The sequence below is a fragment of the Panthera leo genome, chromosome F2, assembly GCF_018350215.1.
Source record: "Panthera leo isolate Ple1 chromosome F2, P.leo_Ple1_pat1.1, whole genome shotgun sequence".
Classification (NCBI taxonomy): domain Eukaryota; kingdom Metazoa; phylum Chordata; class Mammalia; order Carnivora; family Felidae; genus Panthera; species Panthera leo.
The window spans coordinates 82,541,612-82,568,578 of NC_056695.1; the positions used below are offsets into that span (position 1 = coordinate 82,541,612).

Genomic DNA, 26,967 nt, shown 5'->3' on the forward strand with positions numbered 1-26,967 from the left:
AAATCGTGAGATCGTAACCTGAGCTGACATCAAGAGTCGGCCGCTTACCCGAGCCCCCAGGCGCCCCTGAAATCATGGTTTGTACAAACACAGTGACGGCCTGTAAACCGAGGACTCTTTCGGTTTACACGTGTTTTCGGTTACTCCAGGTTTGAGAAGAAGCTGCCCGAGCTGACGCCGGTGAGGCGGCCGAGATGGCAGAGCCCTACGTGAAGAGTGAGTGAGTGGGCTGGGCAGGGACATGGGGCAGTGGAGCGCCTGCCAGCTTGGAGTTTGGGACCCGGCCGAGCGTGGCGTTGAGTGAACGGGCTCTGAGGGAGGCGCTGTCGCATGGCATGAACAGGCTCTCTCCAAGCTCTCGGTAAAGAAAAGAAGACGAGGCCGTTGTCTGCGTAGCTGCTGAATCAGAAGGGGCCGACCGGGCTGCAGGCTCTGTGTGGTGTGGGGACTGATGTCTGCCGGGTGAAGGGGGCTTTGTGCTCTGAGTAGGGGGGCCCTGTGCCTCTGCCCCTTTCTACACAAGACCTGGGTCCAGCAGCCGCCCTGTCCCTGCCCCCAGGGCCGGCGGTTTGCTGAGGCGAGGGGAGAGAGAGACGTCCTTGCCCCACAGAGCGCCTCCCCCAGGAGTGAGGATCCATAAGCGCCGTTCGCCGGCCCCGGGCCCTGGGCTCTGGGGACACTGAGGATGGCAGGGTCCTGTCCGGGGGCACCGAGCCGGGGGGGTCTGGCTCTGAGTGTGGAGCATCGACCGGCAGGGATGGGACGGTGGAGAGTTGTCTCTGGGGGCAGGTGGCAGACCTCAGGCGCCGCCCGGTGTGGGGCAGATGACCACCTAGCCCTGAGTCGATAACACCTGCCTTTTACAGCAGCCACGGTCGGGGTGGGCGGGGCACGAAGCAAACACAGCCCGGGACGGAAGGTCAGGGGTTAGCCAGGGTGGCCTCGGAGCAGCCGGCCAGTGGGTCCCAGACAGAGCCCCTGGCAAGCAGGCCGGAGGGAGGCAGTGTGTGTGCGCAAGAGTGCCTCGGGTGTGTGCGGCCGAGGTGTGCAAGGTGGCCAGGCGGTGGGGCCTGGGGGAGGTTGCTGGGGCAACGGGAAAGTACAGGGGTCGGGGAAGGGTAGGCGTCCTCCGACTCACAGGCCGAGGCGGTGGCTGGCGGGGTCGGCCGGGCCTGAGCACGCACGCCGGCCTTTGTCTCTGTAGAGCTGTGCACCATCCTGCTGGAGGCCATCACCGACAAGGACCCTCTGGTGCAGGAGCAGGTCTGTGGCGCCCTGTGCGCCCTCGGAGAGGCGCAGCCAGCGGAGGTGCTCCGAGCCTGTGAGGAGTACCTGTGGCGGCACGAGAAGGTATTCCCTGCCCGTGGCTGGCGGGTGTCGGGGGGTGAGCCGCTCCTCTAGGCGCTCCGGGGCCCTTGGGGCGGCGCCTGTAGGGGAGCGGTGGCTGCAAAGCCGGGGTCCCGGTTGCTGTGAGTGGAAAGCCGCCCCTTCCAGTCCAAGTCCCCCCGACATGGGGCATTTCCAGGACACGTGAGCCGCCTCAACTTGTGGCCCGTGGGTCCGTCCCGTCGCGGGGGCACCGGGTGGGCACGTCAGGCGGTCAGCCGCACAGCATCCAGCTGCTCGCAAGCCCGGGCTGTCTTGCCGTCCCCGCTCACTCGCTGGCTCGAGGACGGACGGCTCTCCTCGCCGGGGTCTGTGCCGTCCCCCAAGGGAGAGAGAGCAGGCCGCTCGCCGTCAGGGACCGCAAGAGGAACGGGTGGACGAGCGCGTGAGGGAGGGTGGAAGGCGTTCGAAGGGGGGCCGCCCGCGGAGCCCGGGCCCTCTCCCTCGCCGCCCTCCCTCGGACCGCGGCCCCCCCCCCCCCCCCCCCCCCCCCCCCCCCCCCCCCCCCCCCGTGCTGGCCGTGCCCGGGGCAGCCCTGCAGGGACGCGGGCGTGCCCGTCGGTGCCGCAGAGGAGGCCGGGAGCCAGCTCTCTGTTCCGGAGTCGCCGCCGGCCCCGGGTCTGAAGTGGTTGTGTGCCAGCTCTAGTTGTTCTCGGTGTGCTTTGGGGCCTTCCTCGGAGGGAGAGGCACTTTCACAGCCTTAAAAGACCAGTTTTCCTCGTGTTTGATCTAATACTTTGAGGCGGAAAAGGGGATCTCTGTACGGCGGGAGCTACTTCTCTCTCGTGGGACCGCCATCTCCTAGGCAGTAGGTCAGTCCCACCGGGCGGCCACTGAGCTGATCATATGGCAGCTTAGGGCCACCCCCCCCCCCCCCATCCCAGCTTTGGCTCTCTTAGCCTTTCTGGCCTTTTATGTGCGCGTGGGCACACTAGGGCTGCCCGTGGGGACTGCATAGAGCGAGTGGGGAGAGTGCACGCTCGTGCTCGGGCGCTGTGCGTGTCCACCGCGGCTCTTCCGTGGCTTCGTGGAGTTTCCCGCTGCTCACGTGCCGGGCGCTGGCCCTTCCGTGTGTGGCTGAGAGCCTTTGTGATTGTTAGCGACCCATACGCAGCAGCAAGACGTCGTGGGCTTCCTTCTGGCCGTTTTCTAGCTCATCTAGGATTTTGCACTTCTTCCAGCCTTTTTGGTTTCTTTCGCCACTTTAAGAAGAAAGCTCTCCCTTTCACGTTTGCGTGTTTGCAGTAAAAGTATATGAAGTGGGAAGTTCTGTCCTCTCGACTGAGCTCCTCGCCAGGCACCTCTCTCTGCCCCTACGCCGCCCCCCCCCCCCCCGCCCCCAGGTCTTGCCACCTGCCTGGCATCCTCACACCGTGCCTTATGGGGTTTCACCTCCTGCTGACTCCCTGGAAGACGCGTGGGCGGGGCGCACACGGGGACAGACCGTCCCTGCACGGTGGCTCTCAGGCCCACGGGCGGGAAGTGGCTGACGGAACAGAGGCAGAAGTAGTCGTCTGGGTCGGCCAGGGTCACTCCAGCACGAGCAGGCTTGGGTCTCTCACAGTTCCGGAGGCCGGGAGTCCGAGATCACGGTGCCGGCAGGTTCTGTGTGCCGTGGGGACCCGCTTCTCATTTTATAGGCGGCCTTCTCCTCACCCTGTCCTCACACGGCAGAGGGGAGGAGGGAGCTCTCTGGAGCCTCTTTAAAAGGCACTAATCCCACCCCTGAGGCTGCACCCTCCTGACCTGCTCGCTTCCTGAAGACCCACCTCCCAATACTGTCACCTTGGGGTTAGGTTTCAGCACAGGCATTTTGGGGAGACCATTTGTAGCAATAGTAAAATCAAACTTTGAACTGGTAACTAAAGGTTTTCTTCTGTTTGTTCTCTTTTTTTTGGCTGGTTTCAACTTCATGCATTCGTGTCTGGTTTTCTCTAGAATCCCATCCTAACACAAGGGAGGTTTTTCGTTTGTTTTTTACACGTTTGTTTATTTATTCCGAGAGAGAGACGTGTGTGAGAGTTTACTTGGCGCTGAGTTATTCTGCTAGGGGTTGAAATCCCAGCATGCTCAGCAGCGAGTCGACTCCTCCACTGACCCAGGTCAGGACCTTAGACGGGTGCTGGTAGTCACCTCATGCATTGGGACCATGTGGTGACTGTCTGACCTTTGCGTCCCATGGCGAAGGTCCTTCCTGCAGATGACCCGGCGCGGGTTCTTGAGCAGCTCTTGAGCAGAACCGGTCGGTGCTGGGGGGAGAGGCGGGACGATGGGCTCGCTGGCAGCACGTCAGAGTGTGGAGCCGGCCCCAGCGCGGTTCCCGCCCTGCTCAGGTGACAGGGCCGTGGCTTTATCACCGCGTGCCGTGGAGCACTACATCTTGTTCTGATGGGGCTAGCGTTCTGCCCGTTGAACTTTAAGAGCAATGTAAAATGGAAACAGAAAACCTTTTTCTTTAAAAATAGGCGACCGTTGCAATCCCTATCAAAATCCCAGGGATGGTTTTTGCAGAAATAGAAAAAGCCATCCTAAAAGTCAGACGAAACCTCAAGGGATCCCGAATAGCCAAAACAGTCTTGAAAAAGAACAAAGCTGGGGACTCACACTCGTTGACTTCAAGGCTTACTACAGGGCCGCTGGAGCCGAACACCACGGTGGAGACCGGCCGAGAGACGGACAGAGAGACGGGGCAGAGAGACAGGCGGAGAGATGGGGCAGAGAGACGGGCGGAGAGACGGGGCAGAGAGACTGGCGGAGAGACGAATGCAATAGAGTCGAGAGCCCGGGAAAAACCTTTGTGTATGTGGTCAAATGAATTTGGACGCAGTTTATCGCCCAGAGAACAAAACCTAACCCTGGAGCTTTCCCCCGGGAATCTGAGGCAGGTGTCGTGGGATCTGTTCGTCGATCTAGAGGTGTTTGCCATCTGCGTTGGCTCTTTTCAGGAACAAAAATCGTGCCCACGGGTGGGGCCCACAGTGCAGGAGGCTGCTGGTGGCCTCCATGGGAGGGAACCCCTGCTTTTACAGAGCTCCCTCCACCAGCCCAAGTCGCCTCTCTTTCTGGCCCCTTTTCCTCTGGTCGCCCAGGCTCGCTCCTGTCCCGGCACAGACCAGGGCACCACGTGCTGCCGTGTGTGCCGACCCCCCTCCGCCTGGATGCCCCGCTCCTGGGGGCGGGAGGTCCTCACGGGAAGGCCGGTCTTGGTCTTTCCCTGCCGCCTGCGTGTTTCTTGCCCCCCCCCTCCCCCCCCTCCCCCATCTCTGTGAGCGCCCTGGGGCTCCTGGCCCAATGGAGCCTCTCCCTTGGCTGGGCCCTGCTCTGTTCACCTCACCTCTGCTGCGGTCTGTCCTTGCAGCGAGGCACTTTGGCTTCCTGGCCCCGGACCCCGCTCCCAGCCGTCACCACACGTCCTCAGTTGAGGCGAGGATGAGTGCCAGGTGGGGCCACGGCTGCCAGGTGCCGACGAGGCCTATGTCCGGGCGGGTGGAGGGCCCACCCGGAGCAGGGGAGGAACCCTAGGACAGGGCCGGCAGTGCCATCGTTTTACCGCCCAGCCTCAGCCCCCAGGGCGAGGTCGGAAGCGTGGGGAGGGGTGTGACAGACAAGGCCCCCTCGGGGCGGGGCGCGCCTGAGTGAGGAGAGGGCCTGTCAAGCAGTCTCCTCTGACCCGTCTCCCTGGGGAGCCCCAAAACTTCCTGGCGGCAGCAAACTCTGTTGTGATAGGACCTCTCGGGCCGGGAGACCCCGGCCGCAGCACGAGGGCCACCATCTGTTCACTGCGGGTGTTGCACAGAACACTCCTGGCACCTGCTGACGACCTCGTGCCCTCACCCGCTTCTCACGGTCCTTTCCTGTGCGAGGCCCTGAGAGTCTGGGGGCATGAGGAGTGGCCAGGCGTGCCCTGACCTCCCGCGTTGGGGCCGCCAGGGGTGACTGTGAGTTGAGTCAGCCCTATAGAGAAAGCAGGCGTCAGCAGGCTGCCTGGGTGCGAGCTCCCCTTCCAGGACCTTCCTCGATGGTTTCTCTGGTCAGTTGGCACATCCTTACCGGACGATGATCCTGAGGGCCATGGAGACGGTCGTGAGCAGTCACATCAGTGACCTGGACAAGGACATGGCCAGGGCTGTCATCTTCCTGGCCTCCAGCGAGATGACCAGGGTGAAGGTATGGGGGGCACCTGCCTGCTCGGGGAGGGGAGCTTCTTTCCTAGGACTCTGAGCCGAGCGCGTTGGGAACGTGGGCTCGCATCTGGCTGCCTTGGGCCGGCCGCCCCTTCCTGCACACTGAGTGCCCTGCTGGGACGGGGAGGCCCGCCCATAAGTGTAGAGGTGGAGCTGGAGCAGAGACAAACTTCTGGAACTCTCAGGGCAGATGCAAGGGCACCGGTGCCGGCCCCCCAGCGTGAGGAGGACGTTGCCAGGCTCTGCGCGGGGCCGGCTCCGGGTGGCAGCACTTTCCTCTCCCTGCAGGTGGAGGGGGGAGCAGGGGATACTGGGGGAGGGGGCTGGGGAGAGTCCTCTAGCAGGTGCTCACGGGGAGCCTGAGAACAGGGCACGATGTCCCATTGTTGCTTCTTGGGCAATTTCAGGGTGAGGTCCTGTGTCCCTTGCTTGATCGGGGCATCAGTGCACGTTTTCGGGGCGGGGGGTACAGGACTTGGTGTGTGACTGGCAGCAGGCTGCCAGCAACGTCCTGGTGGCTGTTGGGAAGCAGTTCATCGGCCTGGTGATGGAGGAGGTGCTGAGCAAGTTCCAGCCTGGGGCCCTGCCGCACTACTTCGTCGTGCAGACCCTCGCTAACCTGGCGGCTTCCAACGGTGGGTTCCGCCTGGCCTGCCCCCACCGGCATTCCGGAGCGAGTTGGGGGGGCCCTCTCCACCACTTGCCCCGGGCCGTGTGGCCGGGGGGCACGGGGCGGGCGCGCGGCGGCCAGGCCAGGTGAGGCGGGGGCTCCCTGACGCCCCCCCCCCCCCATTTTGCAGTGTTCGGCATGGTGCCCTTCCTGACGTCCATCCTGAGCACCATGCTCCCCATGCTGGGCATGGCCAAGCACGATACGACGAGGGTGGCGTTTTGCTGTGGTAAGATGGGGTCTCCGGGGCGGGGGCTGGGAGCCGCCTGCCCGCCCCTTGGGTCTGGGGAGGGTCATGAGTCCTCTGGGCTGCAGAGGAGGGCCGAGCGGCCCTGGGTGACTGCGGACGTGTGGGCGGGCGGGCACTGCTGCAGGCGGGGACTCGGCCTGGGCGTCCGGCTGCTTCTGTCCGCTGGCAGGGGCCCCTGTACCTCACAGTGCGGTTCCCCGAGGCCGGGACACTTGCGGGGGTGCGAGAAGAAACCTCCCCAGAGCCGCAGAGACTTCCCACATCTCTCCCTGCTCAGTACTGGGCATCTCCGAAAGGGGTCCTTACTCCCCTCCCTCCCGGGTCTGCTGTCCTCTGTGCACTCAGCAGGGACGGCTTCTCAGGGCGGGGTCCGTGCACGGTGTGGAGGGGGTGTGGGGGGGATGGCTCCTCGCGGCGGGCCCTTCGAGGCAAGGGAGGCGCTCCTGTTGGGAGGAGGGCAGAGGGTCCTGAAGCGTGGAAGGTGCCGTGGGCGGCTGCGCCCACGTTGCGTGGCTTCCTCTGGAACGCCCGCAGCCCTGGCACTGAGGGGGGAGCAGGGCTCCGGTTAGGAGGGTCCTCGGTAAGGGAAGGGTGTGGTGACTGGACAGGGTCAGGGCACCTGGAGCTCAGCTGAGGGCTTGTCGGGTATTTGCCGGCCGGCCTGCTGCCCCCACTCCCTGCCGTGTACTTGGGGGCGACTGGGGCCTTTCACAGCAGCATACTGGAGCCCGGGGCCCTCGTCCGCCCCGCTCGCAGGGGCTTCGGATCCTGGGGCCCCGGGGAGGGGCTCCAGCTCCTGCCGGCCGTCCTTACGGCCCCTCGCTCCCATGTCCCTTGTCCCTGCCACGGCCTCCTTCCTGTCTTCTTCTCACGCGCTCCTCCCACCGCGGGTGATGGCAGACTCCCCAGGTTAAACTGTAGGAACCCTCCTTGACCCGGTTTCGGGTAACGAGAATTTTCGTCAGGGTCCTGGGACAGCCGAGCCAAGGATTCCCCCCAGGCTGGGTGGCAGAGCAGGACCCAGAAGGTGGGGCGTGGGGATGTGTTTGCAGGTGCTGGAAGCAAGGGGGGGTGGGGAGCTGGGAGGTCACCTAGGACGGCGCATCCAGGCTGGAGGGGGAGTAAGGAGACCCCGCGTCGCAGCCGAGGGCTCCTCGGGAAGGACGCAGCTCCATCCCTGCAGCTGCCGAGGCCGCGAGCGGGGGGCCGGCCCGAGGTGCCGAAGAACCGACCCTTCTAATGCCACTGACGGTTTTTACCGCGTCCGTCGTGTGTGAGCAGCGTTCGCTCTGCGCCGGACGTGCTGTCTGCAGGGCACGCGGTGCTCTCCGCTGACCGACGCTCCCCCGCCTGCCGTTGGAGGAGGGGGCGGCCCTTCCCGCTGGCATGGTGGGCCGTGAGTGGGCCGAGGCCTCCCGTGTCCGCTGGCCCGGGGCCACGAACAGAAGTTGGTGCCCCAGGGTCCTTCCCGGTTGCGTCCGCTGACGCTGTGGCTGGAGGGAGAAGAGCCAGAACGCCCGGAGGTGGAGACGGCGTCCCCCGGACAGCCGGTGCGCGGCCAGCCTGACCACACCGTGTGGCACTGACGGCGGCCCCGGATTGCTGCCCGCGACCAGCGTCTCCCAGAGCGACGGCGGCAGCAGCATAAACAGAGCTCCAAGACCTGGGCGAGCAGACAGTCCAGGGAGAAGAAAACGGGCACGAAAGACCAGGCATGATGACTCCCTCGGGGGGTGAGGTGAGAGCAGGGCGTGTTGCCCGGAAGTAGCCGCATTCAGGGAGCACAGCTGAGCTTCTCGGGGTCAGAGAAGCGACGACAGATGGCAGCGAGAATGGAAGAGAAGGTCGAGGAACGCCCCAGAAAATAGAGCACAAATGCGGACCTGGAAAGTGGGAGACAGAGGAGGAAGGGGTGGCAGGCCAGGCCATGAGGCCTCATTCAAGTAACAGACGCCCCGGAGCCGCGGCTTCCAGAAGGAAGGGACCTCCCAGCATCCACACCAAGACACTTTGGTGGGGAAAGTGGTCCGAGAGGACACGGAGGAGTGGGACGGCCTTCTCCCCCGCCGGCACCTTGCCCCCGGCTGTCTGAGTGGCGCGGCCCTGTCGGGCATGGCGGGGGGAGACCCGGGGTGCCGGCAGGAGGTAGAGGTTGGCCGGTGACCCCTGCCTGGAGAAGCGGAAGGCCCCGAGGGAAACGAAGCCGGTATGAAGTGAGCTGGCCGCCCCGGCGTTGTTAGCAGGGGGAAGACCAGCCGTGCGCGCTTCTGGAGGAGAGGGGCCGGTATGCGAGAACTGCCCTTCTACCCCAGGTGTGTGTGTGCATAACGGATTAAAAAGTAAAACCTAGTAACAATCTGGGGGGCTCGCTTCCTGCTTCCGGCCACTCTGGCAATAGAGTGGCCCGTTCTCCTGAAACGCCTCGCTACAAGGTGCCGAGAGACACAGGTCCGTGAACGGCCTCCCGACTACAGAGCTCAAGGAGGCCAGAGCGTCGGGTGGACAGGGAGGAAGAGGGCCGGGGCTGCGTCCCTCCTCCAAGCAACAGGGGCCGTGCGGCAGGTGGGGACGCGAGGCCTCCTCGTGCTCTGGTGGGGCCGGAGTCTGCCTGGGCCGGACCCTCCAAGAGCCCCTCCTAAGCAGAAGGGCGGCCGGTGGCACAGGAGTGCTCCCTCCGGGAGGCGATTTTCTTCTAAAAGTTGTTGGGGCGCCTGGGTGGCTCAGTCGGCTGAGTGTCCGACTGTGATTTTGGCTCAGGTGCCGATCCCCGGGTCATGGGATCGAGCCCCACATCTGACTCCGCAGTGAGTGTGGGGCCTGCCTGGGATTCTCTCTCCCCGTCTCTCTCTGCCCCTCCCCTGCTCGCACAAGCACTTGTACACATGTGAACTCTCTCTTCCTCAGAAAATTTTTTCTTTAGCTTCTGTGTCTTGGGAACTTGTGGCTGTGATTGCCGTCACATACACACAGGGATCAGGCTTGTTCTCTCTGTCGGACTGGGGAGCCCTGGCTGAGAAGTTAGCTGTGTAAGTGGCCCTGGTGACAGCCGTGCTGGGCAGGGGATGGTGCAGTGCCCCCCCCCCCCCCAGCTCCTCTGCTACCCTCCTTCTCAGGGCTGCGTGACAGGGGCCTGGCCTCGCCTCTCTCCTCTTATCCCTGTCCTTTCCTTTGGCCCCGGGTTCAGCCCTTGCTGACCACTCGTAGGTCTTCATCTGTGCGCAGACTTACCCACCTGGATGTCCCCAAGCACAGCCACTTTCGTAGACACCACTGTCTCGGCCCGCCCTGCCTCAGCCCGACACTCTGCACCTTCAGTGCCCTCCCACGCCCCCTGCACCTGGGACTTCTGGGCACAGCGACCCTTGCAAACTGTGCATTATTTGTGTCTGTCTGTGAGGGGTGAGGTGGGCACAGCACCTCCTCTTTTTGCCTCGTGGTGGGCGCTGTGAACCGAGGCCGTTCGGGGACGTCGGTGTCTGTGCCAGTTCTGTGTGGCTGCTGTCACACAGTGCCACTTAGAAATGCAGGGCGCCTGGCCAGCTTGGTCAGTGGAGCGAGTGACTCTCGATCTCAGGGTTGTACGTTCGAGCCCCACGTTGGATGTAGAGATTACTTAAAAATAAAATCTTTGAAAGAAAAAGAAAAAGAGAAACGTATTCTTACGGTTCTGGAGGCCAGAAGCCTGAGATCAAAGTGTTACTCAGAGCCCTTCCTGGGGGCTCAGAGGGAGACTCTGTTCCTTGTCCCTCCCCCAGCATCTGGAGGTGGGCCCCAGACTGTGCCCTGCTGTCGCTCTGCCGTCTTCTTTGTGGTCTGTGTGCTCTCTTCCCGAGACACGGTCGTGTTGGATTTACGGCCCACCCTACCCGACACGGTCACATCTTATGTAGTTATCCCTGCAGAGATCCTTGTTCCCAGAAAAGGCCCCTTCCTGAGATTCTGGGACGGACATGGATGTGGAGGGACCCTCCATGCCGGCATAGTCCCGGAGCCCCGCACTTAGCCCCGGTCTCGGGAAGGTGTCCTGCGGGGGGGGGGGGGGGGGCGTTAGAAGGGGCGGCGGTGCGGGCGTATCACAGCCACCCGCCCTGTGGTAGCTCTGCAGCACTTCAGCGAGAGCACCCTGGAGTACCTGGCCAACCTGGACCAAGCCCCAGACCCCACGGTCAGGAAGGACACCTTTGCCACTGACATCTTCAGTGCCTACGACATCCTCTTTAACCACTGGCTACAGAGCCGTGAGGCCAAGGTACAGCCTCTGCAGTCCGTCGGAACGTGTGGCCTCACCCTGCCGGCTGCCGTCTCCCGCCCCTGAGCTCGGCCCACCTCCACGAGGCCTGAGCCTCTTGTGCCCTTTTGCAGGCTTTGGGGGAGGGGGGTGGAGACAGCTATGGACACATGCTTCCCGGTGCCCGGTCCGTGTCCCCTCCCCCACCCCCCACCCCGGCTCGGGAGGTGGGAGCCTCATCAGGGGGCGGAGGTGTCCTATGTGAGGTCTTCCCAGAATATGGCTTGTTTCCTGCCCTCCGACCCCACTCTGCCCGGAGGCTCCCGGACCGCCCGGGTAGCGGGCTGAGCCGAGGCGTGACGAGTCCCCCGTGGGTGTTGCCTTCACGGCCTCCCCGGCTTGGCCACCGTCCAGACCCTGGCCATGGTCACTCTGGCCTCTCTGCCTTCGGACCCCTTTCGCCCCCCCTGGTCCACAGGGTGCCCGGGGTTTCCTCGTTCCGACCCTGGGTTCTTGGTGAAGGCCTCTTGCCTTTCCGCTCGGGGCACCTCCCAGCGTTGCCGTGCTGGTTTGGACGTGAGCATCATTTGCTGTCTCCTCGCAGCTCCGGCTCGCCGTGGTGGAGGCTCTGGGGCCCATGAGCCACCTGCTGCCCAGTGAGAAGCTGGAGGAGCAGCTCCCCAAGCTGCTGCCGGGGGTCCTGGCCCTCTACAGGAAGCACGCCGAGACCTTCCACGTGTCCAAGGTGCGCGCCTGCACGCCGCGGCCTGTGCAGAGCTCTGTCCACCGGCCGGTGCCCACCTGGCTCAGGTGGGAGGGTGTGGACACCCCGGAGGGGAAGCGCAGAGAGCGCTGTTGGACTCAGTGGTGGGTGGGGCCCAGGCACGTTTCTGCTCACTGCCCTGCCCTGCCCTGCCCTGCCCAGGGCACCTTCACCTTGGCCTTACCCCAAGTCCGTGCCGCCGTTCTGAGCCTTCTCCTCCTGTCTTTGTTCTTGACGTGGAGGTAGGGATTCCTTATTTGAGCCCTGAGGTGGGGTCTTTATGGCCAGGAGGTGGGGCTGGGGGGTTTGACATAGGCCCCGATGGCCTCTCTCCTCCCCGTCTTGAGCAGAGCCTGGGCCAGATCCTTGAGGCTGCGGTGAGCGTGGGCAGCCGCACGCTGGAGGCCCAGCTGGACGCGCTCCTGGCTGCTCTACACGCTCAGGTAGGATGCGCAGGGGGCAGGACGTGGAGGGGCCGGGGGGCAGGGGCGGGGCGGGGCAGGGGTCGCACCTGAGACGGGGCAGGCTGGGGCTCCTGGGGCGGGTACAGGAGGGCATGCTGGGGGGAGGGGCGCTGGGGGCAGGGACCCTGGGACAGGGGTGCTGGGGACGCACTGTGGATGGGGCTGGTATGGCAGGGACGGGGGTTCTAGTCTGCTGAGGCTTGCAGGCAGCAAGAGTGGGATGGGTGGTCCAGCCCAGTAGTGCGGAAGCCAGGGTGTTCTCTGAGTCGTGGGTGTGGGCCTAGCTGAGAAGAGAGCCTGTGGGGAAGAAGGAGTGATGGTCTGTGGAGAAGGGGTTGAAAGGGAAACACAAGTAGACCACAGCTGAGAAGGGAGATACTCGCCTTTCTTAGAGCTGTCCCTTTGTGTCTTTCTGTTGGATTTTGGGTTTTCCCACATTGACCTGTAGCAGTTACTGACAGTCTTTTATTGTTCACGTAAAAGTCTTGTTCCTACTTTGTCCTTCATCATTTGACTCCATTTATGATATGTTCTGCCATGCGAAATCATTTAATGTTTACATCATCACACGCCTGTCTGTTACGTTCTAACGTAGGTTTTCTTATAGTTAGAAAAGCCTTTTGAATTCTGCAAACTACTTTTCAGATTCTCCCATTTTCCAATGTGCTTGTATAGTTTAATCCATTTGGAATTTATTTTAGGGAAACACTGAGAGTCCAGTTTCATCTTTTTTCCAGATGACTACCCTTTGCACCTCTTCTGTTGTGTAACCAAGTGTTCTAAAACTTAGCATCTTAAGGCAGCAACCGTTGTTATCCACGGTCACTACAGGCCAGGGGCCCGGGCCCAGCTCCTCCGCTCGGTTCTGGCTTGGGGCCTCCCGTGGTCCCAGCTTGAAGGCTCGACCGGGGCCAGGGGGTCTGTTTCCACGATGGTGCCCTCACCTGGCCGTGCGCCGGAGGCCTCCTTCCTGGCTGGTGGCTCTCTCCCCGGGCCGCTTGAGCGTCCTGGCCGCTCGGCAGCTGGCTTTCCCCGGAGGGAGAGCTCCCGGGGAGCAGGTGGGAGGCTGCTGCAGTGCCTTCTGGGACCCGCTGAGTCTCCACAACGGGAATAACGAGGAGGTGCCCGGGAGCCTGGGGCCGAGCCCTGGGGCCAGCGCCTGCACCCACCTTCCCCGCCGTTCTCTGAGAGCTAGCAGGGTCCAGCTTGGGGTGGGGCCTGTGGCTCTGGGGACATGCTCTGCACTGTTGGTCACCTCTTTGTAAGATGGGCTGTCCGGAAGAGTTGCCATTGAGCCTTTTGTGCAGAGGCCCTGCTGGTGTCACGACTGTGACCAGGGGGACTGGGATGCTGGGGGTGGGGGAGGGGGGGACCTTCCATGTCACCCGCTGGGACGCAGGGGACCCCAAAGACACATCTGCCCACAGCTTCTTCAGTTTTTGTTTTTGTTTTGTGTGGGTTTTTTTTTCTTTTTTCTTTTTTCTTTTTTTTCATAATTTTGGATGAACCAACACTAGGTGTTTTGGTTTCTAGTACTTTCTATATTCTGGAGATTAATGTTTTCCAGCCTGTGCCCAAAGGAAGTGGGAGGCTGTGTCCTGGCTGCCGGTGGGAAAAGGCGGTTTGAAGGGGCCAAGACTCTCTTCCCTGGAGACCTGAGGGCCTCTGACCACGGGGGCAAGTGCATCCCTGTAGCCCCATGAGAAAGAGCCGGAGTGAGCCGACCGGCCGTGGGGGAGGTAGAGGCCATGAGGCCTGGGTACCGTAGGAGGGACCTTCCCTCCAGGCTAGCTGGGCCCTTGGGAGACGGCAGCATCCCCTGTAACTGCTGCCGTCTGTCCCTTGGAGCAGATCTGTGTGCCCGTGGAGTCGTCCAGCCCTCTGGTGGTGAGCAACCGAAAGGAGGTGTTACGCTGCTTCACTGTGCTGGGTAAGCCGGCAGCCCACGTGGGGCCATCTGCGGACACGAATGTCTGCTCACGTGGGGGTCGGTGGACCGCTCGTGTGCAGGGGGTGGTGGCAGCTTTGGGCGTGGGTTGGAGGTGAGGAGGCTTCGGTGTGTGGGCTGCAGCCCCCGGGAGGACCCCGGGGCTGGCAGGTGCCAACAGTGAGCAGGGAGCAAAGATTATTACACATGATTATTTGGCTCTGTGCTTGCCCGGCAGCGTGCTGTTCGCCTGACCGCCTGCTGGCCTTCCTGCTGCCCAAGCTCGATGCCAACAACGAGAGGACCCGCGTGGGCACCCTGCAGGTCGTGAGGCACGTCATCAACTCAGCTGGTGAGTGGCCAGTGTGGGCCAGGGCCTGAAAGAGGCAGATAGTGACCATCTTTTAGGTGAAAGGATCTTGCTCCGATTTGTGGACGTTGGCCTTTGATAGGTGGCTGTGGACGCCGGGGCTGGGCCAGGTGCTGGCCGCTCACCCCCAGGCCTGATGTCGCTGTCTGTCACGACGGCCCCTGGGGGGCGGGTGCCGGTCAGGGACACGCACTGGTGATCTGTGTCCTGGGTGCGGGGCTCTGTGAAGGGTGCGGGCCGGCTGTCCTGCAGAATGCCTTGCGATCTGTGTGCGTCTGGCTCCCTCACAGTCACATGGAAGGGTTCGGCCTTCTGCTTCTAAGGTTAATCTAACCAGCAACAGCCTGGACATTTTTCACACCCGAGCTTGTGTTTTCCCATAAGTTTTGGTCGGTAAACACTGGCCATGGGCCACGGTAGGCCCGCAGCCTGCGTTCAGACAGCCCAAGCTGTGAGTGGATTTTTCACGTTAATAGGTCGTAAGAGCAAAGAAGGATATGGCAGAGGTCACATATGTTCCTTGAAGCCTAAGATAGTTTTGTTTCTTTTTTTTTAACGTTTACTCATTTTTGAGAGAGAGAGGGAGGGAGGGAGAGAAGGAGAGCGTGAGTGGGGGAGGGGCAGAGGATCCAAAGCAGACTCCGAGCCGTCAGCACAGAGCCTGACACAGGGCTCGAACTCGAGAACCGTGAGATCGTGACCTGAGCCGAGGTCAGACACTCAACAGACTGAGCGCCCCCAGGCGCCCTGGCCTAAAATAGCTTCTACTTGGCCCTCTATGGAACAGGTATGCTGACCCCTGTCCCGCGAGGTTCACTGTGGGTCGGTGCCGGGTCACACACCGTGCCTGTGGCCCCGGGGCACATCTTATGGAACTTGGAACGATGCCCCTTGGGAAGAGGCAGGGACACGGGAGGACGGTGGCAGCCGGGGCTGCGGCCCAGAGTGTGCCGTGAAGCCAGCAGCGCGCCGACTCCTGGGGGAGGGCTCCTGACCTCGGAGGACGGTGGCGGCCACACAGAACGTGGAGTGCACCCTCCCCTGGTTCCCGCGGCCCCCACGCGAGCCTGGTTTCACTGATCAGGAAGCTGAGGGTGAGGGAGGTGGAGGGACTTGCCTGCCGCTCGGGCCGTGGCCGCAGTGTCGGTGGCGGGACTGGGTGCGGGCGCAACGGCTGCTGTGCGTTCAGATGCTTGGACTTCCCCGCGACTGAGGGCGCTGCCCGTCCTTCGCCGATCGCTCCGCGGCCTTCGTGCTCTCAGACTCTCTTGCGCTCATGGGTTTTATTTGCGGGTTCCCTCTCTGGGCATTTATGTGCGTGTGTGTGTAAAGAAATAGACTTTGTAAGTCTCAGATGACACCGTTCAAAAGCACGCTTTCTCACTCTGTACTATACCTTAGAGAGTTACTAGTGTCAGTGTGCTTTATTATTTGTATTTTGAAGTGCAGGCCCCGCACCAAACAGCACACGCTTCTGCCGTTCAGCTTAACGAGCCTGTGAGGCCCCGGCCCGGCCCCGCAGGCCTGGAGCCCGGCTCGACTCCTGACATGTGGTGCAGATAGGATCCTGGCACATGAATTGCTTCGTCCCTGGCTTCCGGCCCTCGACACTCTGTCTGTGGGACGTGTTCGTGTGGTGTAGCCCACTCCTTCCCTTTCCGTGAAGCGTTCCAGGGGGTCAGTCTATGCTCCACCCCCCCACTGCAGGCAGGTGACGGGCTGTGTCCCGTGGCATCTGTTGTCATGCACGATGCTACCAGGGACGTTTGTCCTGTGCACATTCAGCTGAGTGTGCACGTAGGAGTAGAGTCTCATGTTGTAAGGTACGCGTATGTTCAACTCAGTGGATGAAGCCATTCTGTTTAGGGGTGCCTGAGTGGCTCAGTCAGTTAAGCGTCCGACTTCAGCTCGGGTCATGATCTCACAGTTCAAGAGTTTGAGCCTGCATTGGGCTCCTCTGTCCCCCTCTCTCTCTGCACCTCCCCACTCGTTCTCTGTCTCTCTCTCTCTCAAAAGGAAATGAACATTTAAAAAATTAAAGAAGCAAAATGCTGTAATATGACTAAAAAGTTGGGGCCGTAGTTGGATTCCCAGGCACCGTGGTCTGGGAAGCCGTGTCCTGCGTGGGTGGGCACTGCCGTTCCGTCGGACTGGCCACACGTGAGGGTCCTGCCTCTCGCTTTCTTTCCTTGCTGCGTTGTCCCTTAGCCTCGGTTACTGTCACTGAGAAATCTGGTACTCCTTTTCCTCGCAAGCCATTTGGTTTGTTTTGCCTGGATGTCCAAAGGATTTTTATTTTGTTATTCTAAATCCAGAAATTTTATTGACTGTGTTGGCTGTTCTGGGGTGATATTCTGCCCAGATCTGTGAAGTGCCCTTTCAGTACGTAGTTTCGGATCTTATTTTATCTTGGGATTTTTTTAACAGGCTTTCGATATTCAGCTGTTTCCAGACTCCTCTTTAGCGCCCTGTCAGGTGTGCTGTGTTCTCTTTGCCTCTTTGCCTGCCTTCTGGACTTTTTACATCAAATACTTTAAAGTATTTTGGCCTCTAGTTCCTGTTTTGTTTTTTTCTTCAGAATTTCACTTTCTAGGGGCGCCTGGGTGGCTCGGTTGGTTGAGCGTCCAGCTTCGGCTGGAGTCATGATCTCGTGGTTCGTGGGTTCAAGCCCCGTGTCGGGCTCTGTGCTGACAGCTCAGAGCCTGGAGCCTGCTTCGGACTCTGTGTCTCCCTCTCTCTTTCCCTCCCCTGCTCGCACTCTGTCTCTCTCTCTCTCTCTCAAAAGTTAACTAACATTCAAAAAAAGATTAAAAAAAAAACAACTTCACTTTCTAATATTGAGAACAAATTGCATTCAGTAAAATGCACAAATCTCGGGGCGCCTGGGTGGCTCAGTCGGTTGAGCATCTGACTTCAGCTCGGGTCATGATCTCACGGTCTGTGAGTTCGAGCCCCATGCGGGGCTCTGTGCTGACAGCTCGGAGCCTGGAGCCTGCTCGGGATTCTGTGTCTCCCTCTCTCTCTGACCCTCCCCCACTCATGCTCTATCAAAAATAAATAAACATTAAAAAAAATTTTTAAAAATGCACAAATCTCAAGTGTACAACTTGGTGACATTTTACATGTTGTTCAAGCACGTGACCGTTACTCACACTGTGGAATGTTTCCGGAACCCAGAGTCTCCTCGTGGTTGTTTTCAGACAGCAGCACCTCAACCCTGAATTGATTCTGCCTGTACTGAGATTTCATGTAAATGAGTTCACTACAGCAGGTGACCTTTGTGTCCGTCTTCTCTCCACCAAGCATGATATTTTTGAGATATATTCCGTCATGTCTTGTGAATAAAACATGTTTTTTTGTTAGTGGGTGTGGATCGTTCCCGGTTTGGGGAGATTACGAAGAAGGCTGGTATGAACATTCTTGGATGAACCAGTGTGTGGGCGTGTGCGCTCATACCTCCAGGTGTGGAATTTCGGGGCCATGGGACAAGTGCATGTTTAATATTCCTGGAAAGGCCATATGGTTTTACCCGATAGTCGCGCTCAGCCATGCGTAGTACACGGGGCGGCGGGCGGGGGGGGGGGGGGGGGCAGGCTGCGGCAACCCCGGCTTCCCGGCCCGCTCCGGTCGTGGCCCGGAGTCTTCATTTTCACCGTTTTGGTGTCTGTGTGGTAGTGGTGCCTCTCCACGGCTCGAACTGGAATTTTCTAAGAGTAGAGTGGGTAAGCATCTTTTCGTGTGCCTGTTGGCCTTCAGATATCTTTTTGGTCCAAGTCTTCTGCCCATTTTAAAACTGGGGTTTTTTTTCTTATGGTCATGTCTACGAGCCGTTTGTCAGATCCGTGTAGATGGGGTGTGCCTCCTCCTGGGGTCGGCACCTTTGTGTCTAAGAAGACTCTGGCCTTCCAGAGGATGTGAAGATTCTCTGTTTTCTTCTAGGAGCTTTATTGTTTGAACTCGCACATTCAGTTCTTTGATTCATTTCTAATTAATTTTGGGGTATGGTGTGAGCTGCAGGGAGCAAAGATTTATCTTCATATGGGCATCCCGTGGCTCCAGCACTGCTTGTGTGAAGACTTTCCTTTCCCCGTCGTTCTAGTGCTTTCTAGAAAATCAGGTGCCTGGACGTACTGGTCTTCTGGGGCTGCCTTAGCGAAGTACCACCACCCGGGTGCCTGAGCAACGGTGTATTGTCTCACGGTGTCACTGTCACTGCGAGTCTAGGTGTCAGAGGTCCGAGGGTCAGCAGGGTGAGGGAGAACCTGTCCCAGGCCCCCGCCCCGCTTCTGGAGCTCCTGGGGGCCCTTGGCATCGCCTGGCTTGTAGCGGCGCCGCCCCGACCTCCCTTTGCGTCTGCGTCCCTGCGGGCACCTCCCTGTGTGCCTGTGTCCCAGATTCCCCTTTCGTAAGGGCACGGTGGTATTGGAGTAAAGGCCCACCCTACTCCAGTGTGACCTCATCCTGACCTAACGAATCGTACCTCCAGGGACCCTATTCCAAGTAAAATCACTTTCCGAGGTACTAAGAGTAGGGACTCGACGTTACGGGTTAGCAGGTGTCTTTCAGGGACTCTTCTGTCCCCGGACCTCCCCACGCCAACAGCACGCGCCCTGAATCGTTGTGCCTTCGTAGGAGGTCTTCTGGTCTGGGAGTGTACCGCCTTCAACTCTGTTCAGGACTGCTCATCTCCATTAAAAAAAAGCTTTTCGTTATAAGATGGATCACAGGCAGAAACCACACGGAATATAAACATATGACTTAATAGCTCGTTTTAACCCAACACCTCTGGGGCACCTGGTGGCTCAGTCGGCTGAGTGTCCTACACCTGATTTAGGCTCAGCTCATGATCTCACGGTTTGTGGGTTTGAGCCCCACGTCGGGCTCTGTGCTGACAGCGCGGAGCCTGCTTGGGATTCTCTCTCTCTCTCCCAATCTCTCTCTCTCTCTCTCTCTCTGTCACTCCCCCACTCATTCTCTCTCAAAATAAATAAACTTAAAAAAAAATACAAACACTTCTGTATTTATAATCAGGGCTCTTGAACCGAACTCGTCACTGCGGAAGCCCTTCCCTACACCCTCCTGTTCCAGTAAGAACCTCTTCACCCACCTGATAAGTAAGTTCTCCTGATTGTATAGTAACCACTTCCTTGGAGTTTTGATGATCTATCACATGTACACCCGAGGTCTAGTCATTAAAAAAGTTGATATGTACATTTATGTCTCTTTTTGGACCGTGGCCATTTTGTTTATAATTGTTATAAAATACCCAAAATTTACCGCCCCAACCACCTTCAAGTGTATGCTTCAGCAGCGTTAATCCCGTTCCCACTGGGCAGCTCATCTCCTAAACTCTCTTCATCCTGCAAAACGGAAACGGTCCCCATTAAACAACAAGCCCCCGTTCAAGCCTTTTTGAAAAATGTGTATTTATTTTTGAGAGAGAGAGTGCAGGGTAGAGGCAGAGAGAGAGGGAGACAGAGGATCCTAAGCCAGTTCTGTGCCGAGAGCAGCGAGCCTGATGGCGGGGCTTGAACCTCGGAACTGGGAGATCATGACCTGAACCGAAGTCAGACGCTCAACCCACAGAGCCACCCAGGCGCCCCTTTTAAAAAAGTCTCACACGTTCATGGATTTTAACACATTTAATGGGTTTCGGTACAGTGCGATGCATACCAGCGATGCTCACGTTGTGTCACCTTTGGATCACGTCAGCCTCTTCCGAGTCGAGTCCTTGGGCATGACCTCAGGGTCTTGGGCGGCTGGTGTTCCAGGCTCATCTTAGATATTTCTTGCCCCAGACCTGGAATCAGCCATTTCTCCAAAAAGCCCTATGTCCTCAGTGAGAAACTGCCCTCAAAGACAGTAGTCGGGTGCTTGTTACTTCTGGGTGGTCACCGTTCCCAGGCCTTTTCAGGAGATGGGACCAAATAGCGCGACCAGTAGAGACAGAAGGTAGAAAAGCCCGGAGTTCGTACCGATGTTTCCGGTTCCGCAGCCAGACGAGCGAGTCTTTCCATTTACTCTTTTCTCTCACCTCTGCATCTCCTTCCTCCCATGAATCTGGTTCTCAAGCTGCATAGAATTAGAACATCCCAGACGCCCTCGTCTTCCCTCGTGTTACAGACGTAACTAACCCTAGAGGCCGATGCTGTCACCACTGATGTGGGTGGGCACACGGCGGGTATTTTGCACGTACTTTCCTTGCCCTCCCTGCGTCACGGCTTTGTGCCGCAGCCGCGTCTGTGCTGTCCCTGCAGGCGGCCAGCCCATGCTGTCCTCTCCCCTGCTCGGCCCTTGTTTGTCATTGTCCTCCTGGCAGCTGCAGAGAGGATGCTTCTCCTTGCCCGAGGCCTATTCTCTGGCGGAGTCCACAGGGAAGGCTCGTGTTGATAAAGTCTTATTTGTGCTTTTTGTACTTGACACTTAGTTTTGATGATTATAAAATCCTTTGTTCACGTTTCCTTGTCATTACTCTGTTTTCTTCTGACGTAGAGTTGCCAGGTTTATAAAAACAAGACGCACCAAATGTTACATGGGACAGTCTTGCACTAAGAGATGATTTGTTGTTTATCTGAAATTCAAATTCACCTGGGCACCCGTATTCATCTCACAGTCTATTCTGGCGCAAACACTTCTTGTTCAAGGCCAACGTTAACCTCATTTTCTTTCCTCTTGTATGACGTGTGTGGGGTTTTTTTATTGTTTTGCTTCTGTTTTCAGACATCCAGAGGGTTTCTTCTTTATTTCTAAAGTCCAGTAATTTTACTCGAATGCCCTGATGTTGGTCACTCGGGGTCAAGCACCGTGGAGAGAGCAGGGAGCCTCCTCTTGACCACGGCCTCCCCTCCGCTGCTGCCCCAGCAGCCCCTGCTCGGACTGTAGTGAGCTCTCTGCTCAGCCACCCCGGGCGTCCTGCAGCGGGGGGCTCCCTCCCCTGCACCCTGCCGGGCTCTTAGCTCACATGTGCCTTCTTCAGAAGGGCCCCCGGACCCTGACTGCCCGTCCAGACCGGGTACCCCATTGACGCTCTGCTTCTCTGCCTCTCATCAGTACCTTGCGTGACATTAATACAGCTTGTGATGGTCTCGTTCATTATCTGCTTGTGTCTCTTGTCCCCCCTGTTAGGACACACACTATTCGGGGGCAGGGCCACGTCTGCCTTGCTCTGTGCTGCTCTCTCAGCATGTTGCAAGGGCCTGGCTCACGGCTGGCCTCCACGTAAACTCGAGCCGCGCCTCGAAGCTGCGGGTGACAGCACTGTGTCAAGGGTCGTCATCTGCGTGGCAGGAAGATGGGAGGGACATTGTGTTTGCTCGCACTTTGATACTCGTCTGTTGTTCTGAGCCTCAGGGACGTGGCACTGGATTGATGTCAGTCCTTGGCCGTGTCCCCACGCCCTTGAGCCCTGGTCTGTTGCCCCCCGCCCCCCGCCCGATCCCTTTTCCTTTTCCTGCCACAATCTGTGCGATTTTCTATTGAGTGGTTTGCATTTTTTGCTCTTTTGTAACCTTTTCCTGAGAATGTAAAATGTGAACGAAAGCTCCCAGAGCCCATGCATGGTCAGGGACATGTGGCCCCTCTGCGAGCCCCGAGCCTGCCCCGTAGTGGCACCCCACCCCTGCTGTGCGCTCCTGCGGTGCGAGGATATGTCACGCCCGTCGGGAGCATCACGTGGGGGAACCAAGAAGCTTCATCTCGCGCCCTCACCTAGCAGGACGTTTTTGGTGTCCCCTGGCTGCCGTCGGTGCTGTGACCTAGCTCGTAGCCTGGACCGAGCCAGGCTTGCCATCCCGCGCGGACGTCCTGGCTCCAGTGGACTTGTGCGGACCCTCAGCGTTCGCGACGGCACCCGGCCGGCTCCGGCTCTCACACGGGGGTCTGCGGTGCCTGGCCCTCTCTGTCTTTGCCCCCTGGGCTGCCGTCCCCCACCTCCCCGGCCAGCAGGTGGTGGGTCCGGTGGCATCACACGTCGGCGGTGGGGGCTTGGTCAGCTCTCTTGCCCACTTTTCTGTTGCTCTGCCTGTGTTTTCGTCATCGATCGCCTGGGCTTCTCTTGCACATTGAGGGCACGAGGCCTCTGGTTGCGTGTTGTGTTTCTCTTCTCCGCCCCGGTGGCCACTTCGCAGGCCGCCTCCTGCCCTCCCGAGCGTCGGCGTAACCTTCCTCCGCCCTCCTGTGGCTCCGGCTCCGCTGTCCCGCTGGGCGTGCACGAGGGTCCTTTGCAGCCTCTTATCAAAGGGGCGGCTCGTCTCACAGTTGGGTCTGGAGTCGTGTTTTCCCAGCATGTGTGGTGCGCGTCTCCTGCTGTTACTGCGTCGCGGGAGCCCACTCTCTTCGTCTCGCAGCCGGCTGGTGCCATGCTTGGTGCTGGACGCGGGCGTGTGCGACAGGCGCCCGGGCCAGAAGCGGCCCGGGAGCCCCAGGTTCGTGGTGCGAGAGGGGTCGGAGTGGAGTGACCTCTCTCCCAGGGTCGTCATGCGGAAGAAGAGTGCCGTCCCTGGGGCGCCTGGCTGGCTCAGTTAGCAGCGCGTGCAGCTCTTGATCTTGGGAGTTTTGTGGCTTCAGGGCCCGCATTGGGTGTGAAGATTATTGAAAAATAAAACCTTCAGGGGCACCCGGGTGGCTCAGTCGGTTGAGCGTCCGACTTCGGCTCAGGTCACGATCTCACGGTTCGGGAGTTCGAGCCCCGCGTCGGGCTCTGTGCTGGCAGGTCGGAGCCTGGGGCCTGCTTCCGATTCTGTGTCTCCCTCTCTCTCTGCCCCTCCCCTGCACACACTGTCTCTCTCTTTCTCTCTCAAAAATAAACATTAATAAATAAATAAATAAACAAACATACACTTAAAAAATGTTATCAGGAAACAGAGGGTTATGTTGCTGCTTCTCAAGGTGGGGTCCTCAGACCAGCAGTGTCAGCAAAACGGGAAATGTGTGCACCTGCGGGTTTTTCCAGGCCTGCTGGGACTGGGGTGCTGTTGGAGGCCCCGCCCTTCAACCTGGCTTGACCTGACTCAGTACACTCTTTCACCTGCTGCCCTAAATGACCAATCTTCTAGCTTTTTCTTGGGCAAAATAATGTGATTTGGGAAGAAGGTCATTTGTCCCCCAGAAAGTGGGCGGGCTGTGCTTAGGCGCTGTCCCTTCCCCGTGCTGAGGGCCATGCTGAGCCGGACCCTGGTGATGAGGTCTTGGGCCTTGTGGGGGTGGGCGGGCCGGCCAGCCTCATCGTGCTGGGGAGACCGAGCCCTCTGCTGGTTTCTTGCAGCTTCTCAGATGGAAGTGAAGAAGCCCTTTATTCTGTCCTCCATGAGGCTTCCTCTTCTGGACACCAACAGCAAGGTAGACGGGGCGCCGCCTGAGCTCCACCGCGAGAAGCTGCAGGAAGTGTGGCCGGGCTGGGCTGGGAGGTGTCACTGACCAGGCAGCAGCCCCTCAGCCACACCCAGACATCAGAGGGAGGGCACACCGCTGAGCGGTCAGTCCTTGACTCGCCACATCCTACTCCTTATACAGTTAACCAGACACGGAGTGGGGCAGTGGTCCCCAGACCCCCTCGGGTTGGGTCTCCTCCAGGAGGACTCCCAGCACCCCCGGGGGGCGTCACGCTCGCAGTCAGGTTTATCACGGGGAAAGGACACACACCACTATCAGCCAGGGGTTGGGACGCACCGGGCAGGGCCCAGGAGGGGGCAAACCGCCCTCTCGCCGCGGGGTCGTGGGCAGCGTTGGCTCCCCTGGCAGCGACGTGATGGCACGCACCAGCGTCGCCAACCGGGGAAGCCCCCAGCCCCGGCGTGCGAGGCCTTTATCTGGCTTCCGTCGCGTAGACCCGGTTCACTGCCCGCGTGGCTGACCTCAGTCTCCGGCCCCTCGGGAGGCCGAGCCGATCCCGTGTGGCCCAGAGCCCCGGGGAAACAAGGGCGCTGGACTCTGGATGTCCCCGGGCTTGGCGGTGACCTCCCAGCAGCCGAGGGCAGGGGCGACCCTTCCTGCACACCAGGTTAACCAGGCTCCATCGTCAGGCCTGCTCTTTGGGACCTTCCGTGAGGATTTTAGAAACAACTGAAATGGAGCCCAAACCACTGAGGCCACATGTGTCCCAGACTCCCATGCACAGTCCCTGGAATCCCTTCCTGCTCGCTGATGCTGCTCCGGGACACCCCTGAGAGGGCCACACCGTGTACCACCAACAGTGCCCGTGGCCAGATGCACTCATCCCGAGCGCTCATTATGCGACCGGATGGTTTGCTCGCCCACATCTGCCCCTTCCCACAGTCACTCGGGGCACACGTATAATGGGGGATGACACACAGCTGTGAGTGGCCAAGGAGGCCCAGGGCAGGGACATTTGACCCGACGTGCAAAGGAGAGGTGTCGTGAGGACCTGAGGACCCCAGGGAGGGGGCGTTAGACCAGGGTCTGTGCCCCAGGGCTCCGGAAGAAGCAGGAGGGCCGGGGAGAGTGCCGGCTCTGGGGAAGAGGGTTTTCGGCCACAGTGACCTGGCTGTGCCTTTGAGCCACCAGGCAGGGCCACTGAGGGGGGCTGGGCAGCGGGCTCAATCCCAGGAACGTTTGGGAAACAGCTGCAGATTCGGGGTCCTCGCCCCGAAGCACCAGAGAGGTGCCCGCCCCGAGGGACAGCAGTCCTGTGCCGGGGCGGGGGCGGGGGGCAGAGGGGAGGCCTGTCTGGAGCCAGAGTAGCGGCATGTCCAGTGCCCAGGAAAAGGGGGAGGTGTGGGGGGCGGGAGGGCCTCCCCTGAGGACGTGAGCGTGTGCACAGGCTGGCCGGAGGGCCGCTTGTACAGCTGCGGGGCAGGGAGGACGACGCACCGAGGCGGATCCGGTGTGGGCGTGGGTGCTGGTACAGGTGCACGTTTAGCTGTGGCACAGGTGTGGCTGCAGGGGCGGGCACAGGTAGAGGAGAGGGAGAGCTTCCCCCCTCCCGGCTGGACTGCTGTGGTGCTCGCCGGGGCTCCCTTCGGGGCCCCTCCCTGACCCCCCTCGGGTCCGGGCAGGTGAAGCGGGCAGTGGTGCAGGTGATCAGTGCCATGGCACACCACGGCTACCTGGAACAGCCTGGAGGAGAGGCCATGGTCGCGTACATCGTGCAGCAGTGTGCGCTGCCCCCCGAGGCCGAGGTAAGGGCAGGCCCCTCACCCACCCTCCCTGGGGCTCCCGAGCTGGCGGCCTCCCGGGAGCAGGCCTGGCCAGAGGGCAGGCGGGTGCGTACGTGCGCGGGGCCTCGGTCCGCGTGCCGAGCACCTGTCTCCCGTGTCCGAGGCGGGGCCTCCAAGCCGCAGCGCCCCGCTTCCTTAGCTCCCAGCACTCAGAAAAGAGGCAGAACAGACGCTTGGTCCTCCCTGGGGCTTTTGTATTAAAAGCGTTACCGAGCAAATCCAAGTTTCTTCTCGAGGGAGAGCAAGGTTGACGGCAGGAACACGCAGGCATGACGGGGTGGTCTCGGTGTCACGGCCTTGAGCCCGCCCTGGCCTGGGCTCTCGTGCCCACAGAGCCACCTGCCTGCCCAGGTCAGCTCAGAGGGGACACGTATGTCCCCACACGGGACCTCTGCGGTTAGGTTGAAACGCCGGGGTGTAACCAGCGCTGGTGGGTGCTGCCGGCCCTCGGGAAGGGGGTCCCGCTGGGCTCTGCTCCCGCAGGCCTGTGGGGGGCCAGGTCCACTGCTGCTTTGGCTGATTCTGGCCTCTGCATTTTCACCGCCGCTTTGGGGCTGTGGGGCCTAAGCTGGAGAGAATCAAGTCCTCTGATTTAGCCTATTAGTTCCCAGTGTTTTGGGGATTTGAAGGTTTCTATCAGGATATTAAAATCCGTCCAGGTGAACAGCTTTCTGCGGCCACTGCGGACTCGTACTTTACTGTCTCTTGTGAATCTAGCCAGGTCTATTCCTGCCTTTGAGACTCTGTTGGGAGGGCCACCTGGCGGGTTCTGTCAGGAGGAGCGAGCCGCCCTTGATCTCGGGGTTGTGAGTCCAAGCCCCACACTGGGCACGGAGGTTACTTAAAAAAGCAAAATCATTAAAAAAAAAAAAAAAGATTGTCGAGAGATGGTCCTTTTGATCTAGCAGATGATCAGACCTCCAAAGTGGTTCATGTTTGTTCAGTATGAACTTCTATCTACATTTGTAGAACATGCTTTAAAAATTGTCATTCGAGGCCTAAGCACCCCTATTTTTTCTGCTTTTGGCCTTTGACCTCCGCGTGAGGACTGTAGGTCTGCTACAGTCATCGAAGTTCTGCTGTCTCTTGGTTGCTCGGTGTTTGCTTCTTGGTATTTGAAAGCACAGACGGAAGGCTCGGACAAAACATTTAGAGAACAGGAGTCATTTTCCTGCCTGGAACCTTCCCAGGGAGCTGGGCTCTGGGGCGCCATCTCACCAGAGAGGACAGCAGGCGTCTCTGGCCGAACCGTCAGCCACGTCAGGCTGCGCAAGTTGTAGCCTATTCTTGGTAGAAAACGGGAGTCTTCTCAGGTGGTTGTTATTTCCACAAAGGCCCTCCCGTTTCTACGCATGTCAGTGTTGCCGAAGTCCAGGATGAAGCCATCCTGGGGTCCGTGGCTGGCAGGGAACGTGCAAGGTTTCCTTTATTCTGGGGACGAGAGCTCAGCCAGGTGAGCCCGTGTCCTTGGGCAGTTTCAGCGCAGTGTGTGTTACCTGCCCCCGGCAGGTGCCGGACAGGGTCTGCCCTGTTCGCACACGGGCCGTGTCC

General features: G+C 59.9%; 1 protein-coding gene across 8 annotated transcripts in view; it reads left to right on the plus strand.

The window, feature by feature from the left end:
• Nucleotides 1-26,967, plus strand: part of MROH1 (maestro heat like repeat family member 1) — a 62,712-nt gene that overhangs the window by 11,049 nt on the left and 24,696 nt on the right. For all 8 annotated transcript variants that reach the window (XM_042923887.1, XM_042923895.1, XM_042923894.1 and 5 more), the window contains 12 exons: nucleotides 150-216; nucleotides 1,205-1,350; nucleotides 5,422-5,553; nucleotides 6,043-6,205; nucleotides 6,371-6,469; nucleotides 10,588-10,739; nucleotides 11,323-11,463; nucleotides 11,832-11,924; nucleotides 13,797-13,875; nucleotides 14,111-14,224; nucleotides 23,505-23,578; nucleotides 25,255-25,377. In XM_042923887.1, the coding sequence (XP_042779821.1) occupies nucleotides 195-216; nucleotides 1,205-1,350; nucleotides 5,422-5,553; nucleotides 6,043-6,205; nucleotides 6,371-6,469; nucleotides 10,588-10,739; nucleotides 11,323-11,463; nucleotides 11,832-11,924; nucleotides 13,797-13,875; nucleotides 14,111-14,224; nucleotides 23,505-23,578; nucleotides 25,255-25,377 (1,338 nt within the window). In that variant the 5' untranslated portion in view covers nucleotides 150-194. The remainder of the gene's footprint in view (nucleotides 1-149; nucleotides 217-1,204; nucleotides 1,351-5,421; nucleotides 5,554-6,042; nucleotides 6,206-6,370; nucleotides 6,470-10,587; nucleotides 10,740-11,322; nucleotides 11,464-11,831; nucleotides 11,925-13,796; nucleotides 13,876-14,110; nucleotides 14,225-23,504; nucleotides 23,579-25,254; nucleotides 25,378-26,967) is intronic.